Source organism: Henckelia pumila, unplaced genomic scaffold, assembly GCF_033568475.1.
Source record: "Henckelia pumila isolate YLH828 unplaced genomic scaffold, ASM3356847v2 CTG_112:::fragment_1, whole genome shotgun sequence".
Lineage (NCBI taxonomy): Eukaryota > Viridiplantae > Streptophyta > Magnoliopsida > Lamiales > Gesneriaceae > Henckelia > Henckelia pumila.
Window position 1 is genome coordinate 122,752 of NW_027331763.1, and position 18,617 is coordinate 141,368.

Consider the following 18,617-nt stretch of genomic DNA (forward strand, 5'->3'; position numbering starts at 1 on the left):
GAGGCAGAGACGTTGGATCACTACAAGAAAAAAAGGCTATAGTGACATTGAGAAATGTCATTATATTCCACTTTTAGTGACATTAAAGTTTTAGTGACATCTCCAAAAGATGTCCTCTATTCTAATGTCGTCTTAGCCTTGCTGACATTATGTAATGTCATTATATGATATTAATGTCAACTTCATAGGTGTCCTAAAAAAAATAATATAATGACAATTTGACATGTCAGGAAAATTCATCTTTTAATGATACTTATATTTGTCTTGTTATATTGATAATAATGACATGTTTATGTCTCCTTTAAAATCATTTATACAGACACTTACAAGTGTCAGGAAAACCCATCTTTTAATGACACTTATATTTGTCTTGTTATAATGGTAATAATGACAAGTTTATATGCCCTTTAAAATCATTTATAAAGACACTTACAAGTACCACGAAAACCCATATTTTAATGACACTTATAATTGTCTTGTTATAATGGTAATAATGACAAGTTTATGTGCCCTTTAAAATCATTTATAAAGACACTTACAAGTGCCATGTATTTCATTTATAATGACAATAAAAAAATGTCATTAAATATAGTTTATAAGGTCAATTAAAAATGTTTCGTTATGTAATTTATAGTGACACGTATAAATGTCCTTTATACTTATCTATATAGACATTAAACTTTGTCATAAATAGTTATTTATAATGACTTTTAATTTAAAATGTCATCATATGAGTTCTATTATTATATTTTTATATACATAATTTTATACGTTATTGTGACACAAAGAATTGTCATATATATTATAATACCGTCCAATTCCAAGATTTTTATTATATAATTCACGCATTTAACAAATGAACATAAATACAAATAAAATTTTTAAAATAAAAATCAAAATGACTAATCAATATTTGACATTCATCTTGCATTAATCAATAATGTGCAATATTAATGACAAATTTGTCACCTCAAAAAATATCCAAAAATATTCACACCAACGTACCTAATATTCAGTTTAAGAACAAATAAAAAAACCAAGTCTCAAGAAAAATATCTGCAAACTTGTACTGCATCTTCAACCATCCCATCTTAAACGAAATCCAAAAATTGTCACCTATAATAAAAATTCATATATTTGTTTAAATATAATATAATGTATAAAATATTCACATAAATAAAAAAATCGAAATTTAAATTCAAACTAATGAATATCATACCAAATGAGACACTGATAAGCTGACATTTATCCAAATTCAACTAATAGAAGTCTTCTTGATTAACTTTCAACTGCAAATACAAATGATATTGGTTTAAAAAGACAATAACATGACAATTGACAAGTATATAGAATAAATAGTTAATTGAAAATCAAATATCATACCAAATGAGAAGGCCAAGCTATCATTCCTCCAAGCGCATCTCCAAAATTCTGTAAAAGATCATATGGCCTAATCAAACTCTCTTCCTTTTCTAAGACAACTAAAACTTGTATTTCACACCAATTTGGTCCTAGCATCTGTCTCCCAACTTCAATATTAGCATCCATGCCACGAACAACTCCTTTTGCCACAATTTTCATCGAATCAAATAGACTTTGTAACGAGACAGAACATCCAATCTACATGAAAATGCAAAAGAAGGAATTTGATGAAGACAAATAATATGGTACAGTGAATGAATAACAAGGAAGAAGGGTCAAATTAATCGGCATACTCCCAACAAATTCTAAACAAATATTATTTGCAGGGTTAACTGATTGGCTGCCAATACAAAAACAAATATTCCACACTAAAGCCAAAGAAATCAGCATGTTCCCATCAAATTTACAATAAACTTTTTGTTGAGAAGAAGAGGCTGTACATAGCAGATTAGTCAAGTTCACCCATGGGCCAAAACAATCAGCCCATATATAATGTCTACACTGGAGGCACAAGGCCTAGAAAGATAGGAAACGTTGGACATTACAGAATTTAGACAGGATGTCAAAATTTAGTAGATAGAACAAGAACATAGGCAGGCACCTCAAGAAAACAAAAAGCTAGAAAAAAACATAGCAGGCAAAGCTCAAGAGCATTCAATTGATCAAAGAAATGAAAATCATTTATGCATAGAACAAGAACATAGGCAGGCACCTCAAGAAAATGAAAATCTAGGAAAAAACATAGCATGCAAAGCGCAAGAGCATTCAATTGATCAAAGAAATGAAAATCATTTATGCATAGAACAAGCATAGGCAGGCACCTCAAGAAAATGAAAATCTAGAAAAAAAACATAGCAGGCAAAGCGCAAGAGCATTCAATTGATCAAAAAAATGAAAATCATTTATGCATTTAACTGATGTTCTTAACCCGAAATTCATAAAGCAAAAAATTGAAAAATACTTTACCCTCAAAGATAAACTAGCTGGATCAGAAAGTAATGGACTGCTAGATGATGGTGTATGCTGCATATTGTTGTAGTTTGAACCAAGGTCCTTGTTTGGTTGACTCAAAAACTTTGATTCTAACATTGCAATGTGTTGACCTTGCTTTCTAATTTGCTCATCCATTTTTTCTAACAGTGTCTTTTGCTCCATCACTATTCGGTTGCATGTACTACGACTTGGAACTTCTCCCCATAAATCAGTTGTTTTAACACCATCACCAAGCATACGCACTCGGCCAGGTCTATCTGGTCCCATGATCTGAGCAAAAATGTCATTTTGACCTATCTGATCATCCTCATCTTCATGAAGTTGATTTTCCAGTTCTTTCATTGCAGCCTATACCAAAAATTCAAACCATAATTTATACAAAATGATGATGAAACAAATATCTTTGAAATTAATGTACTTTAAATTTATAATGAAACTTACCAATTTTTCTGCCACAATATTGCTCGAGGGACTTCCACTGGCATGAGTGAAGCAGGCATGAAATAATTCAACTCGTGATGGAAGCCGCCCATTTTTTTTTCTCTAAAATTACAATAGGTTATCAATTTATACATTCTAATGCATGAAAAACTAAAATAAATTGAGAAGAGAAATTACCAATTTTTGTTGCATTTGAGCGAAAGATCTTCTTCCAGTTGTCTGATTCATTATCTTTTGCTTTCGAGCAATTTTATTTTTTTCACTTCTCTCCTAATACATTAAATTAAAATTCATACAAAAAAACAAAAATATATGAAAATTTTTCTAAATAATACATTCTTTTGATACTCATGCAGGAACTGCAACAATAAAACACCCATTTTCACAATCTTTTGGCCTCAACGTTAATGACAGAGGAAAACATTTAAATTTTAAAAGCAATATCTCATCATAATACGTATCAATTAACTTTGCTAAATTCATTTTACACACATAAATTAATACATACCTTTGATTTTTCTGTGTTCCAGTGAGCAACTAGTTTCACATATTGTTCAGCAAAGGCTCTTTGATCTCTTTTTTGCAAAAGAACTTGTATTGGCAACTCAGGATCATAATACTTTTTTTTTAGTTCTGACTTCCAGTTTCTCCATTTTTTTGCTATTGAATTGAGTGTCCAACTCTCTGTTCCAGGAGGAAGATCGTACTTTTCCTGTGAAGATATCCAAACAATTTAGCTTATAATAGAAATTTAAGTAATAATTAAATTATGCAATAACATTTCAATTACCTTTATTACATCTAACATTTTTTTCTTAATATCTAATGGCATTTTATGCCAACCTTCCACGTCGATCGGACAATATTTACCATTTCTTGCCAAAGTACCCAAAAAGTCAGTAAATTTATTTCTTCTTGATCCTATAGGACGCCCCATATCATCACATCGAATCTTAATGCGTGGCAGCGTACTAGGTCGACCCCAAATTTCTTTCATAAATGTAGGGCCTCTAATCTTTTTCTCAGCATCATCAGATTCACTTTCACTATCAACATCTAGATAGACAAAGGAAAATAAATTCTTGAATACATATAGTGAAACAAATTATTACATTCTTCTTATAATTTACCTTGATCATATTCTTCATCCATAAAATCAGTTTGGTCTTGAATCGTATTTTCAAAATTTCGGTTAATGCTGGATGTGATCTTAGATGTCAAACCTGTATATTTGAATATATGATAAATAAAATATGAAGTATTATACTAAGTTACATCTAAATTTCAACATTGGAACTAAAAATCTATAGTTTCATGTCTTTCTATATCTTAGTTTTAGGATATTACCTTGAAACTCAAGGTGATTCTTATTTGAAGCATCATGTATTTGAATAACATTTTGATCTTTTTCGCTAGTTGCCGTGATACCAACTTCCCTTGCATGATAGACTTGGAGAAAGTTCATAACATATAAAGGAAAAATGTCAAATAAGAATTATACACAAGCAACCAACAATTTTTTGATGTATAAAATGATATGCTACCTTTCTCTTTTAAATTTCCAGCTGCGTGATTGTGGATCATAATCCGGGATTGAGTATTTGTCAAATCTTGAAGTTGAAAATGAGATTTTCCAACACTTCTACTCTTACGAGTCATTCCTATAAAAACAAGACATATAAGATAAATAAAGCATGAAATAAGCATAATAGAGAATTATATCCAAACTTAATCAATTAAAAAAAACCCATAAGTTTCATCTCTTTTTTTTACATCTAATACCTCGTACATCATTTTGTTGCTGTATTGAACCTTTATCCATTTGGTTATTCAACATATATTTTATGTTTTGACATTCTGCACAAATATTAGTTAAACAAAAATATAAGCAAATTTAGTTTATAATTATAAGCAAGAAAGTTGTAACCTTTTCCATTGTCATTCATGCTACCAAGTTCCCTTATAACACCGACTTCTGCATAACATTTAAAAAAATTCACAAGGTCAAATAAGAATTATACACAAGCAACCAACAAAATGTTATGTATACATAAAATGAGACGTTACCTCTTTCTTTAGAATTGCGAATTGCATGATTGTCAATAATATGTGATTGTGCAAACTCATTCTGAAGTTCAAAACGAGGTTTTCCAACGGTTTTAAACTTATGAGTCATTCCTATAAAAAAAATTAAAAACTGCATATTTTCATATTGGATAAACAAAACATTAAGTAAACATTGCACATATCCAAACTTAATCTTTTGATCTTAAACACTATGCTTCATATACTTTTTGTATCGAATACCTTGTGCATCATTCTTTTGCTTCTTTGAAGCTTCATCCATTTGGTTATTCATCACATTTAGTTTGTTTTGAAATTCTGCAAAAGTAACGATTACACAAAAATATAATCAAGTGTAATTATTAATTACAAACAAGAAAGTTCTAACCTTTTTCGCTAGCTACCATGCTACCAAGTTGCTTAGCAAGACCGACTTTAACTAAATAAAAAACATTCATACAAAATGAAAAATAAAATAAGAGTTATACAAAATTAAGAAACATATCCTTAATGCATAATTTGACATGTACCTCTTTTTGAATTTCGAGCTGCGTGATTGGCAACCATAATTCGAGGTTGTGCGTCTATCTCACCTTGATGTTGAAAATGAGATTTTCCAACAATTTTACCCTCTTGAGTCATTCCTGTCTAGAGAAAAATTACAATTACAAATAAACATAAATTTAGTTGCATCTCCTTTGATATGAAATTAAAAAAAAAGTCTACAATGAAAAAAATAATAAAATTCACAATGCCATCATTCCTCAAGTATCTAGAAATCCACTCTAGTACTATAACTTTATATAAGATTAATTAAACATAAAAAAATATACTATAGAAAAAATTTCATTGTAATCTAAATCTCATCATGTATCAATATCAATTTCCTCTCCTGCAACGCCATCCCGAACCCAAACGACTTCTTGGTTATCATCGTCTGTAGGATTACCAACACAACTTTGAAGATATGAATCAACATCTGCAAGAGGTTGCATCTTATACTTTGCTCTTGCATCAGTGGTGATAACAACATGCCAATTACAATCAAGTGGATCTTCCACATAAAAAACTTGCATGGCCTGAGATGCTAATATATAAGGCTCGTTGTTGCGCTTCACATTTGTAAAATTAGCCAACACAAAACCATCATCATCCAATTTTAGTCGTTTGCCTTTGGAAACCCATTCACATTCGAATAAAACAACTCTTCGACCTCCACCATAATCTAGCTCAATCACGTTTTTCAAAATCCCATAATAATCAAGTTCACTTGATATTGGATTTTGATCTCTTATACTTGAATAACTTGAAGTAGTGGCCCGAACAATTACACCACAATTCTGTGTTTTTCTCTTGCGTTCAACTTCTTTTGTATGAAACCTAAATCCATTTGAAACAAATTTTGCATATTGTATCCCTATGAAATTCGGGCCTCCGGCAAGTGATTTCAGATCATTTGTTACCGGATCATCTTGTGGAAGATTTATATTTTCAATCTATCACACAAGAACAAATTGTTAAATTTTGTATGAAAAAATCAGAATATATAAATCTAATTAAGCTTACAACAAAAACTTACATGTTTGGCAAACCAAGAGGCAAAAGACTCACTATGCATACGTTCAATTTGGTGTGGAGGAAGACCAGAATGACTAAGATTCAAAATCTCACGATGTTCCCTGAAATTTAAGAACGGTAATTGGATAAACAATGATGATTATATATTTAAATGAAATATAAATATATAAAAACATACTGTATATAGGATTGTATGTGATGACAATTGAATAACACATATTGATGTGCCTTCTTTAATGTCTCATCATCAAACTTTGTTGCAATGGCCTTTCCGATTGCATAACCAGAGTTTGTAAACACATCCAATGCGAGTGTTGAGTCGATAGTTGTATCATCATTTCTTGTCGATTGATTGAATTTTGTCTCTACATAATCAGCTAAATATAAAGAACAGAATGTCAAACATTCTTCAGCCAAATACCCCTCAGCAATGGATCCTTCAGGCCTACTCCTATTTCTGACATAAGACTTCAATGTCCCCAAGTACCTTATATCAAAAACATAAATTTTGTATTATTTAGCAAAAATACTATCTTAAATAAACAGTTAATAAGATTTGTTTTTTTTACCTTTCAAATGGATACATCCATCGGTAGGGAACTGGTCCAGCAAGTTGTACTTCAGTAGCCAAATGTACGGTTAAATGAATCATTATGTCAAAAAATGAGGGAGGAAAAATCTTCTCTAATTGACACAAGATCACCACAATATCTGTCCTAAGACGAACCGCATCAGTAGGAGAAATTACTTTACAACATAGCTCTCTAAAATACCTGCTCAATTTAATCAAAGGAGTCCGTACTGATTTAGACAAAGTTCTACGTAGTGCTACTGGCAACAACTGCTGCATCAAAATATGGTTGTCATGGCTTTTTAGACCAATTAATTTTGCTGGTTTCAGTTGAACACATCGTGAAATGTTAGATGCATAGCCATCTGGAACTTTAACTTTTTTCAAAACCTTGCAAAATATACCCTTCTCTTTTTTCCCCATTGAATAACATGTTGGAGGAAGAGAAACTCTACTTGGTCCTTTCTCGATAGGATGAAGTGCTGAACGTATGCCAATTTCTTGCAAATCAAGACGAGATTTAATATTATCTTTTGTTTTCCCTTTCATATTCAGCAATGTCCCGCAAATTGATTCACATACATTCTTTTCAATATGCATAAGATCAAGATTGTGACGTATCACATTATCTTTCCAATATGGTAAATCGAAGAAAATACTCATTTTTTTCCAATTGTATGGCAGTTCTGGATTATCATCAACGGTTTTTCCGAATTTCAATTTAAAATTTTTCAACTCGTTGATCACTTCGTCTCCAGAAAGTAAGGGTGGTGGTCTTCCATACTCTTCAGTTCCATCAAAATGTTGAGCATTTTTGCGAAACTCATGGTCACTGTTCAAAAATTTGCGGTGACCCATATAGCAGTATTTCTTGCCATTTTTTAACCAGCGTGCATGTGTAAATTTGTGGCACACCGGGCATGCAAATTTACCTTTGGTACTCCACCCAGATAAGGTTGCATATCCAGGAAAATCACTTATCGTCCATAACAATGCGGCATGCAACTGAAAATTTTGCTTGGTTGATGCATCATATGTCTCCACTCCTACTTCCCACAAATCCTTCAAATCTGCAATAAGGGGCTGCAAGTATATGTCGATGTTATTTCCAGGAGCAGATGGACCAGGTATTAACAACGATAACATAAAGTATGGTTGTTTCATACACATCCATGGCGGAAGATTATATGGCACTAAAACGACTGGCCATGTACTGTGCACCACACTCATGTTTTTGAATGGATTAAATCCATCAGAAGCTAATCCAAGCCTTACGTTCCGGGGATCCTTTGCGAATTCTAGATGATTATGGTCAAACGTTTTCCAAGCTGGGGAATCGGCTGGATGCCGCATGTAACCATCTTTTGTGCGAGATTCAGAATGCCATCTCATATGGACTGCTGTTTTGCACGACATGAACAAACGTTGTAACCTAGGCTTTATTGGAAAATACCATAAAACCTTTCGTGCAACTTTCCTCTTCTCACCACTTGGATCACCTTCAGAAGTTTCCCATCTTGGCTCATCACATGTTTTGCATTTAACTCTTTCTTTGTCCAACCTCCAGTACAAGGTGCAATCATTAGGGCAAGCATCGATCTTTTCGTAGCCAAGTCCTAATTGCTTCATCAATTTCTCTGCTTCATAATATGATTTTGGTAAATCCTTCATGGCATTAGGAAATGCTTCTCTCAACAAATCCAAAAGCATGTCGAAGATTTTATTGGTCATTTTACCAAGACATTTTAAGTGAAGCAAGCGAATGATGAATGCAAGTTTTGAAAATTTCTTGCAGCCTGGATATAACTCTTCTTGCGAATCATCAATTAGTTTATAGAATTTTTGGGCCTCCCCAATTGGAATATCATTATCCTTTTCAAATCCTGATGTATTTTTAATATTTTCGTCGTGTTGTGGGACCCCAAAAGCCTCGTGAACTAGCCCCTCCATATCATCTACATCAGCACGATATGGAACAGAACTAGATACTGAAGATGCACTACTTGATATCTCTCCATGAGCAACCCAGTGGGTATAACCTTTGATAAATCCATCAACCGTCAAATGATCATAAGCATCCTCTCTTGAAACACATATGCCAATCTTACATCTTGCACAAGGACATGCAATTTTTCCATTTACGTTTGCATTAGAAAATGCAAAATCTAGAAAACTCTCCAGTCCTTTTCTGTATTCCTCAGTTTGTCTCGGCAAATACATCCAAGTTTTATCCATCACAAGTTTGATAAAAATATCTACTAACACAAGTTCAAAAAACAAATATATAATATATGTATATATATGTGGAGTATGAATATCAAACAAAGACATACAATTATAAATTATAAACTATAAATATAAGAAATGAGATGATATTAATTTTATAAAAGATGTTAAAGAAAAACCACTCCACAATCAACATGTTATATAATAAACTTCTACTTATAAATTAATCTACGTTTAAAATATTAATCTAAAATTACTTCACTCATAATTAATTGGCGAGAACATTACTAAAATAAATTTACATGCAACATCTTAAAATAAAAATTTATTTCCTCATAATTAAAATAAAATTTTTTTTCCTCATAATTAAATTGACACAAGAAAGTAATTTATAACATATCAAGGTGGAAGCATCGATCTAAGCAAGATTTCGTTAATTTGGTAATTCAGTTTATTTTTATAACTATTGCCTATTGGTACTGTTTCATTTTTTATATTAATTTTTAAAAAAAAGATATTTTTTGACAAATATTATTATTTTATGTATTAATAAATAAAATTTATAATATTCATAATATTATATTATGTATATAAATATATACATTTTTCTTAGCTCATTCATACAGTTACGTACGTTATTATTTTAATTGTGATGAAGTATTCTATAAATAAACTTATCTAATTACCCATCTCAGAATATTCTTTAGTACACCCCAGATTTCAATCAACAAAACAATATTTGATGCAAATAAAGAGAACACAGAAAGCCCAAGTCATATAATTGTCAACTTCTTGCAATAAAATATTTAATTAATTTTTGTCCAAATATGAATTCTATCTCGAGAGCTGCAAATGTCATTTATGTTTAAAAAATGGGTCAGAACGTACATTCTCAAATATGAGAGGTTTAGAAATCATTTTATTGGTTATCTTAACATGCTTCTCATTCCTGCTTAGAAGGATTGTTTTATACAGACAAATGAATCCATTAAAATGGATTTTTTATGTCCCTCTTATGTAATACAGAAGTATCGACATACAAGGAATCATACGTAAATTAACTGAAATTGGGAACAAGAAAAATTACTGGAATCGTACGATCGTACGTAAAAACTGAAATGGGGAACAAGGAAAGTTACCCTTTTGCTTCCATCCATGTCTGCATGCTTTGTTTAACTCTTTTTCTTTAAGAAAAAATTTGCAACTACTTTACAAACATATAATTGTCAACTTCTTGCAATAAATTTACAACATTTATATGTCTCTCTAAATTTTTTATCCTCTCAAGAAATCTAGATCCATCAAATCTTTTGCTTGAGAAATTATTTCAATCACATGGATTTATTACTACCCATCGTGGCAGCAACCCACATGCATTTTCAGCATGGCATCCCAAATACTTTATTGGCTTTATATTAGATATTATTGATTCATTATTTTACGTGTGATAACTAAGGAATTGAAAATAAATTAGCACATGATAGCTGCTGCCCACTCACTAAAATAAAGCCCCCAACAGTTCTTTATGAGCTCACACTAGCAAGAATTTCTATATTCACAAAAAACTAGAAACTCACAGTTCCAGGAACTAACAGATTCATAATGATATGAGTTGTGGACTGAGAAAACTTACATAATTTTACAGAAACCAAATTTAATAAAATGGGACAGAAATTATAGTTTACAATATGCTTCGCTCCAGAAAGTGAAAAAAAGCAAAATAAAATGGCAGTCAATACAAAACCAGAGGTTTTTTTAAAAAAAACAAAAATATGCATTGCACATACTATGTAGTGAGACTCAAAACTATGTTACTGAGACTCAGAACTATGTCCATTGAAATTATTTTTCTATCCAAACAAGTACGGTGATGAAACTTGCAATGTAAATGAAACAATTTCTAATGTGTTCAAATCTTTTGATTTAATGGCTCTTCATGATCAGACTGTGATGCTGAACAGGTAATCTAGGATTACCAACAGCTTTCTCAGTCTCCTCATGGATCTGCACCGGAGTTAACATCGCAAACTCACAAGCCCTGTCTTGTGGCAGAAACTAACAACCATTTCGAAAGAAATAGGGCCAATACAAAACCAGTTTACAATATGCATTGCTACTACTATGTTAGTGAGACTCAAAACTGCCTACAACCCAAGACTTGATCAAATCAAATCGATTCGAACCAGGGCAGTGCGATTCTTGATAAATTAATTAGTTGTGTTTGAAGAACATATATAGCACCAATAAAACCTCACCGATCAGTCTGCTAGATCAATGAAAATATATTGGATCGAATTTTACACTTCATGAAAACCAAAACAAAATAAATAACATACCTGAGCAAGATGGCGGCGTTGGTGACAGACGGTGCAAAAGCCGTTGATGGGTGAAGACGTAGGCAGCCTTTCCCTGCATTAAAATTGAAATCTTTTATCAAGTTGAACGGGAAACTGGAATCTTGGCTTCGTCAAAGTTTGAAGAAAATGGCACTGAAAAAACCTTACTTGGCAGGGTGAACTAGAAAAGATCAACAGCCTTGCCGTGAACCAAACTTGAATCCCGGCAGATAAGACTCTACTGATAGGAAAATAATCGATAATTGGTAGTTAGATGAATTTTAACACTTCATTGAAACCAAAAACAAAAAAACAAAATCAACAACAAACTCAAGCAAAATGATTGAAAAACATCACGATGCCGAGAAACACAATTCTCCTACGGATAAAAATTTTCTTTGTCAAATTGAAATCTCTTTACCACCTTAAATCACATAAATCAACAGCAAATGCCCAAAAAAAGATCACAAAACTTGAGACTAGGCTATGTATTGCGAGAGAAGGGAAAAGAAATAAGAACCTCGGCGGCGGCACAACGATGGCGGCGCTGGTGAAGAGACGGCGTAAGAAGCGGTGATGGAAGAAGATGTCGAGGATAGGGAGGATCTGGCGGAGCCGGGATATCGATTCGTGAGTGAGATTTTGGAGATTGCGATGGAAAATCTTAAGCGCCACTCCAGAAAAAAAATTGGGGATTTTTAGGCGGGGTCATTGATCGAAATGGAGGGAGAGGTGAATTAATTAGGCGTATAATTTTATTGGCATTTTTAATATTGTACTGACATTTTTAATATTGTCATCATAATATACTTAATATGGTGAGAGATTCTTTTCCAAAAAAAAAATTATAAAGGAAGAGAAATGAAAAATAATTTAAGCCTAAAAATGGCTCATACTTTTACTGACATTTTTTAATATTGTCATCATTATATATTTAATAGGGTTTTTATTTTATTAAAATTTTTATTTTTAAGTAATGTCATTATATGTATATATTTAATGACACTTTTAAAAAAATGTCATTAAGAAAGTGTCACTATAGGTGTTTTTTCTTGTAGTGGATGGACTTGCTTAAGGACTATGATTGCGAGATTAAGTACCATCCGGGAGCTGCTAATCTCACCGCTGATGCTTTGAGTCGCAAGGTGCGATTATCCGCACTTCAGACTTGTTCGATATCTAGTGCGATCAGTGACTGTTGTACTTCAGGTTATACCTTCAAGCATAAGAAAGGTATGCAGAGTATCCAGATGTTTGCGATATTATCTGAGCCAGCCTTGTATTCGCGGATCCGAGATGCTCAGATGTCTGATTCGAAGACCCAACGTTTAGCTCGTCTAGCTAACGAGGGTAGCTCGTCTGGATTTCATTATCAGTCAGATGGCTTTCTGTGTTTGTCTGGTAGGCTTGTGATTCCGCAGGATGAAGAGTTGCGAGAGGAGATTTTGTCTCAGGCACATCGCACTAAGTTGAGTATTCATCCTGGGAGCAACAAGATGTACAAGGATCTCCGTACTCGTTTCTGGTGGAAGGGAATGAAACACAGTGTTTAATAGTTTGTTTCGAGATGTTTGGTGTGTCAACAGGTCAAGGCAGAGCATCGACGACCTGGAGGATTGCTTCACAGTCTGCCTATTCCTGAATGGAAGTGGGAGTTTATCACAATGGACTTTGTGACCCATTTGCCGGTATCCCCGAGGAATTGTGATGCTATCTGGGTTGTGGTGGACCGACTCACCAAGTCAGCGCATTTCATTGCCTATAGCCGAGAGTACTCTGTGGATCGCATGGCATGGATGTACATTCAGGAGATCGTCCGAATTCATGGAGTGCCTGTGAGAATTGTCAGCGATCGGGACCCCAGGTTTACTTCTAGATTCTGGGGGAGTGTTCAGCGTGCGATGGGTACTACTCTCAGTTTGAGTACAGCCTATCATCCGGAGACCGATGGCCAGTCAGAACGCACTATCCGTACGTTAGAGGATATGATTAGAGCGTGCGTCATGGATTTTGGTTCAGCCTGGCAGGATCATTTGCCGTTGATCGAGTTCGCTTACAACAACAGCTATCACACTAGTATTGGGATGGCATCTTTTGAGGCGTTGTATGGGCGACGTTGTCGTACTCCACTCTTCTGGGAAGAAGTGGGGGAGAGACAGGCTGAGGGACCAGAGTTTATTCAGCAGGCGATAGACATTGTTGATCAGATCAAGAAACGGATTAAGACTGCACAGGATCGTCAGGACAGCTATGCTAATATCAAGCGTAGGCCCTTGCAGTTCGAGGTCGGGGAGAAAGTGTTTCTGAGAGTGTCACCTTTCCGCAAGATTCTCAGATTTGGCCTTAAGGGCAAGTTGTCTCCCATATTTATCGGTCCGTTTGAGATCTTGGAGAGCATTGGTGATTTGGCTTATCGACTAGCTTTTCCACCGCATCTGTCCAGTATTCACGACGTGTTCCACGTATCTCTATTGCGACGGTATGTGGCGGATGAATCTCATATTCTGCAGCGGTCTGAGGTTCAGGTAGACAAGGATTTGACTTATGTTGAGAAACCTCTTCGTATCCTGGATTATAAGGATAAGGTTTTACGGAACAAAGTCATTCATTTGGTTTTAGTTCAGTGGCAGCGCCGAGGCACTGAGGAAGCTACTTGGGAGCTTGAGGACAGGATGCGTAAAGACCATCCTGAGTTGTTTTGATTACATTCTTTGAGTTGTATTCAGTTTCAAACTTTGTAACGTTTGATTTGAATAAAGAATGTTTCTGATTTCTGTAATTGCATTCGGTACTTAAGATCTGTTTTTGAGGACGAAATATCTTAAGTGGGGGAGAATGTAGTAGCCCGTGCCCTAATTGAGTAATTAAAGGATTAATGCTAATTAATTGAATTGAGTATCGGACGGATCGGAAGCTCCGAAGGCACGATCGGAAGCTCCGAACAGGATCGAAAGCTCCGATGAGCGATCGGAGGCACCGATGTTATTACGTCAGGCATGACGTGTGGTTGGATCGGAAGCTCCGATCAGGATCGGAAGCTCCGATCACCCCTATCCGGAGTCAACTAGTGATATTTTGACATGTGGTAGATCAGGATCTTCGGAAGCTCCGATGGCAGGATCGGACGTTCCGATCGAGGTTCGGACGTTCCGATCAAGGATCGGAGGTTCCGATCGTTGTCTATAAATAGAAGGCCGAGGCTTCACTTTCATTTGCCAATTCCGAGTTCTCCTTTCCTTTCTAGTCCTTTTGGAGCTGTTCTAGTCTTCTTAGGCTTGGTCCGGAGGTCGGCGAGGCGTTCGGTAGTTGTAGCGGAGTTGTGCCCTAGTTCTGGAGGCATCGACATCAAAGGGCTAACGACGGACGAAGGTATAGCTTTTGCTTCCTATAAATATTTAGGAGTATGCAATAGCTTAGTTAAGGCTTTTAGAGCACTTTGATGATAGTAGTATCATTTGGCAGTGTAGAGCAGACTATAGGCGTGGACCTAGAGTTGGTAGAGCTTGCGCTGTGTTGAGGTACGAAAGTACTATTCGAGATATCCTGACTGAGTATGCATGTATTATGTGACTGCATGATTTATATGCCATGATATTATGCTGCATTCATTTGCATCTTGCTGTATCTCTTTTGAGATGTCTGTTAGAAGGGTTGTACCCTATCCTGTTAGTGGATGGACTTCCATCGATTTGGGTTCGGCGTATCCACGGTTATCTTGGTATGGGAGCCACCTCCTGAAGCGACGGCACATCGTGCTACATACCAGGGCCCGGTCTGTCTTTGTTATCTGATCCTTGACCTCGAGTCTATAGGGAGTTCACTATTCCATGGGGCAGGTTTGCGATTGGCCGAGGAGGGTGGATCCAGGAGGGGCTAGTCAATGGTTGGCCAGCTGGAGCTTCGCTTAGGTTTTATTACTGTTGTTTGGGTTTATACAGCTATTCGATTTGGTTGTATATTATTGGATAAATTACAGATTCCTTTACTTGGGATTGTATAATGTATATGGTTTCCGCAGTTTTATTCTGATATCTGTTTTATTAAGTTAATTGCATGCCTAAGTTCTGTTTAGTAGGTGATCCGGGTAAGGGTCACTACAGAAACAAAACAACCGATAATCCAAACTCGATTTCGACGGCATAACGGCTATAAACGGTCCAACAAAAAAATATCCAACAACAACAACCAACTCCAATCAACTCATATCAACCTCTCAATCAGCAAAACAACCAAAAATCCAAAAAAATTTCAAACCATTTTCGAATTTAAGCCTAAAAATTCATATAAAATCCAAACTTCGTTCTTTTTCCGATCCTACTTCGAATACACGATCTATGCTAGCTCAAGAACAACATATTTAAAAATCATCAAATTCTGAAAACCCGACAAAAATCAAAGTTCGAGGATCGATGCAAAACTTACGTCAAAACGAAGCCTTCGTCGTAGTGATCGAGAATCTCAACTCGGATTAAAATTCTAACGGTCGGATCGTGCGAATCAAAGAATTCAAAAGCTTGAAAAGAAGTCTCACATGGCTTCTCTCTCTCTCTCGGTTTAGGCGTGAAGAATGGGAGGAAGGAGAAGTAGTGGTTGAGACTTGGTCAACCAAGTGTCTTATAAAAAAAAATAAAATCCAACTTTTGCATTTCGGTCCCTAAACTCCCAATTAATTCGATTCAAGCCCGGTTCACAAAATCTCCTTAAATAAAATAATAAATTCCGCTAATCCAAAATAATTAATTACAGGGCCTTACAATTCTCCCCCTCTAAGATTCGATTTCGTCCTCGAAATCTGACAGATCACAACTGAAACAACTGAAAACGAACTCACCTCAGTCGAACAACTCTGGAAATTGCTGCCTCATATCGGATTCGGTCTCCCAAGTTGCTTCTTCGACTCCATGGCGACCTTACTGAAACTTCACTAACGGAATCAACTTGCTTCTGAGTTGCTTCTCTTTTTTGTCAAGAATCTGAATCGGTCGCTCGAAGTAACTCAGAGTATCATCAAGCTCGGCCTCGTCGGGCTGAAGAACGTGGGATGGATCCGGATGATATTTCCGCAACATCGAGACGTGAAACACATAATGGATGCCTGAAAGAGACGGAGGAAGAGCAATCCTATAGGCAAGATCGTCTATATTTTCCAGAATTTCATAAGAACCAATGAATCTTGGTGACAACTTTCCTCTTTTCCCGAATCCGACAGTCCCTCGAAACGGAGAAATCTTCAAAAACACACAGTCTCCCTGATCAAAACACAGAGGTCTGCATCTGACATTCGCATACTTGGCCTGTCGATCTTGGGCTGTCTTCATCCTGATTCGAATCAACTTCACTTGCTCTGCCATATCGCGAATCATTTCTGGACCCAACTCAGGTGACTCTGAAATCTCATCCCAAAACAATGGAGATCTGCACTTCTTCCCGTACAAAGCTTCGAAAGGGGCCATTCCAATACTCGCTTGGAAGCTATTATTGTACGAAAACTCCACTAAAGGCAAGGAATCCTGCCATCCTGAGCCAAAATCAAGCACCACTGCTCGAAGCATATCCTATAAAGTCAGGATCGTACGCTCAGACTGACCGCCGGTTTGAGGGTGATACGTTGTGCTCAAGTGTAGACGAGTACCCAATGCCTCCTGTAGACTGTGCCAAAAGTGAGAAGTGAATCTCGGATCTCTGTCTGATACTATCGATTTCGGCATGCCTTGAAATCTCACAACCTCTCGGACATACAACTCGGCCATCTTATCGTGACGGTATGTCATTCTATACGGAATAAAACAAGCAAACTTCGTCAACCGGTCAATCACAACCCAAATCGCATCACAACCTCTAACTGAATGCGGTAGCTTGGTGACGAAATCCATCGAGATATGATCCCACTTCCATTCCAGAACTAGAAAACTGTGCAATAAACCACCCGGTTTCTTCCTCTCGGCTTTCACCTGTTGACAATTCAGACAACGGGACACAAACCTCGTGACATCTCCCTTCAACTGCTTCCACCAGAACTGAGTCTTCAAGTCATTATACATTTTCCGGCCTCTGGGATGAACACTGAACTGACTGCAATGCGCCTCTCGAAGAATACACTGTCTCAACTCAGAAACATCGGGAACAACAATGCGGCTATTCACGAATAACACATCATCCCTGACCTAAAACTCTGACTGATGACCCAATCTGACCCTCTCTATCGAACTCTGACTGTTCGGATCAGATCTCTGAGCCTCTCTAATCAACTGAAACAACTCTGGCTCAGCCTGAATTGCAAAAACTCTGATGGATCTCCTATCAGTCTCAAACTCCAAACCAGAAGTACAAAAATCCTCAATCAACTGCGAGACACCAATTGTAGCAAGAGAAAAGGAACAAAGCTTCCGACTAAGAGCGTCTGCAGCTGCGTTCGACTTTCCGGGATAATACATGATCTCACAGTCGAAGTCCTTAAGCAAATACATCCATATCCTCTGTCTCATGTTCAGTTTGGACTGAGAAAACAAGTACTTCAGGCTCTTGTGGTCAGAAAATATCTCAAACGACTCTCCATAAAGGTAATGGCGCCAAGTCTTCAACGCAAAAACAATTCCAGCAAACTCGAGATCATGAATCGGATAACGAGTCTCGTGCGGCTTCAGCTGCCTCAAAGCATAAGCTATGACATGCTTCCTCTGCATAATAATGCATCCATGACCACGTTGAGAAGCATCACAGTAAACGGAAAAACCTCCCGAACCTGAAGGAATAGACAAGATCGGAGCGCTGGTCAACCTATTCTTCAGATCAATGAAACTGGCCTCTCACTCCTCGGACCAAACAAACGGTGCATTCTTCTGGGTCAACTGGGTAATCGGCTTTGCAATGGAAGAGAATTTCTTGATAAATCGGCGATAATACCCCGCCAAACCCATAAAACTTCGGATTTCTGGCACTTATGTCGGTCTCGGCCAACTCATGACTGCCTCGATCTTACTGGGGTC

The 18,617-nt window shown here is 36.0% G+C and overlaps 2 protein-coding genes across 8 annotated transcripts; both read right to left on the minus strand.

The window, feature by feature from the left end:
• Positions 1-867: 867 nt before the first annotated feature.
• LOC140870646 (uncharacterized) lies at positions 868-12,343 on the minus strand. 7 transcript variants are annotated; one of them, XM_073273040.1, is made up of 20 exons: positions 12,152-12,343; positions 11,800-11,869; positions 11,632-11,704; positions 5,451-5,568; positions 5,309-5,359; positions 5,164-5,238; positions 4,924-5,034; positions 4,784-4,831; positions 4,639-4,713; positions 4,401-4,517; positions 4,204-4,305; positions 3,987-4,079; positions 3,647-3,912; positions 3,365-3,568; positions 3,034-3,126; positions 2,857-2,958; positions 2,389-2,763; positions 1,384-1,620; positions 1,220-1,289; positions 868-1,116 (listed from the first exon to the last, which is right to left on the minus strand). In XM_073273040.1, exons 4-19 carry the CDS (start codon positions 5,560-5,562, stop codon positions 1,260-1,262), a joined length of 2,091 nt encoding a protein of 696 aa, XP_073129141.1. In that variant the 5' UTR covers positions 5,563-5,568; positions 11,632-11,704; positions 11,800-11,869; positions 12,152-12,343; the 3' UTR covers positions 868-1,116; positions 1,220-1,259. The 7 variants fall into 7 exon arrangements, with proteins under 7 accessions (XP_073129141.1, XP_073129143.1, XP_073129140.1 ...); XM_073273042.1 differs by having other exon boundaries at positions 11,795-11,869; XM_073273039.1 differs by having other exon boundaries at positions 11,800-11,872.
• LOC140870645 (uncharacterized) lies at positions 5,570-9,799 on the minus strand. Its single transcript, XM_073273038.1, has 4 exons — positions 7,068-9,799; positions 6,677-6,985; positions 6,500-6,599; positions 5,570-6,416 (listed from the first exon to the last, which is right to left on the minus strand). The coding sequence occupies exons 1-4, from the start codon at positions 9,398-9,400 to the stop codon at positions 5,787-5,789; spliced, it is 3,372 nt and encodes a 1,123-aa protein (XP_073129139.1). The 5' UTR covers positions 9,401-9,799; the 3' UTR covers positions 5,570-5,786.
• Positions 12,344-18,617: the final 6,274 nt, after the last annotated feature.

Bases quoted from the DNA above. Each gene is read 5' to 3' on its own strand.
- LOC140870646 (XM_073273040.1), bottom strand. From the start codon at position 5,562: ATGACTCAAGAGGGTAAAATTGTTGGAAAATCTCATTTTCAACATCAA. The intron at 5,360-5,450 runs GTACATGTCAAA...TTTTTTATTTAG, and splicing joins AGCTCGAAATTCAAAAAGAG to TTAAAGTCGGTCTTGCTAAG. The intron at 4,080-4,203 runs GTAATATCCTAA...TCAAATATACAG, and splicing joins GAATCACCTTGAGTTTCAAG to GTTTGACATCTAAGATCACA.
- LOC140870645 (XM_073273038.1), bottom strand. From the start codon at position 9,400: ATGTCTTTGTTTGATATTCATACTCCACATATATATACATATATTATA. The intron at 6,986-7,067 runs GTAAAAAAAACA...TTTTGATATAAG, and splicing joins TGGATGTATCCATTTGAAAG to GTACTTGGGGACATTGAAGT. The intron at 6,600-6,676 runs GTATGTTTTTAT...CTTAAATTTCAG, and splicing joins CACATACAATCCTATATACA to GGAACATCGTGAGATTTTGA.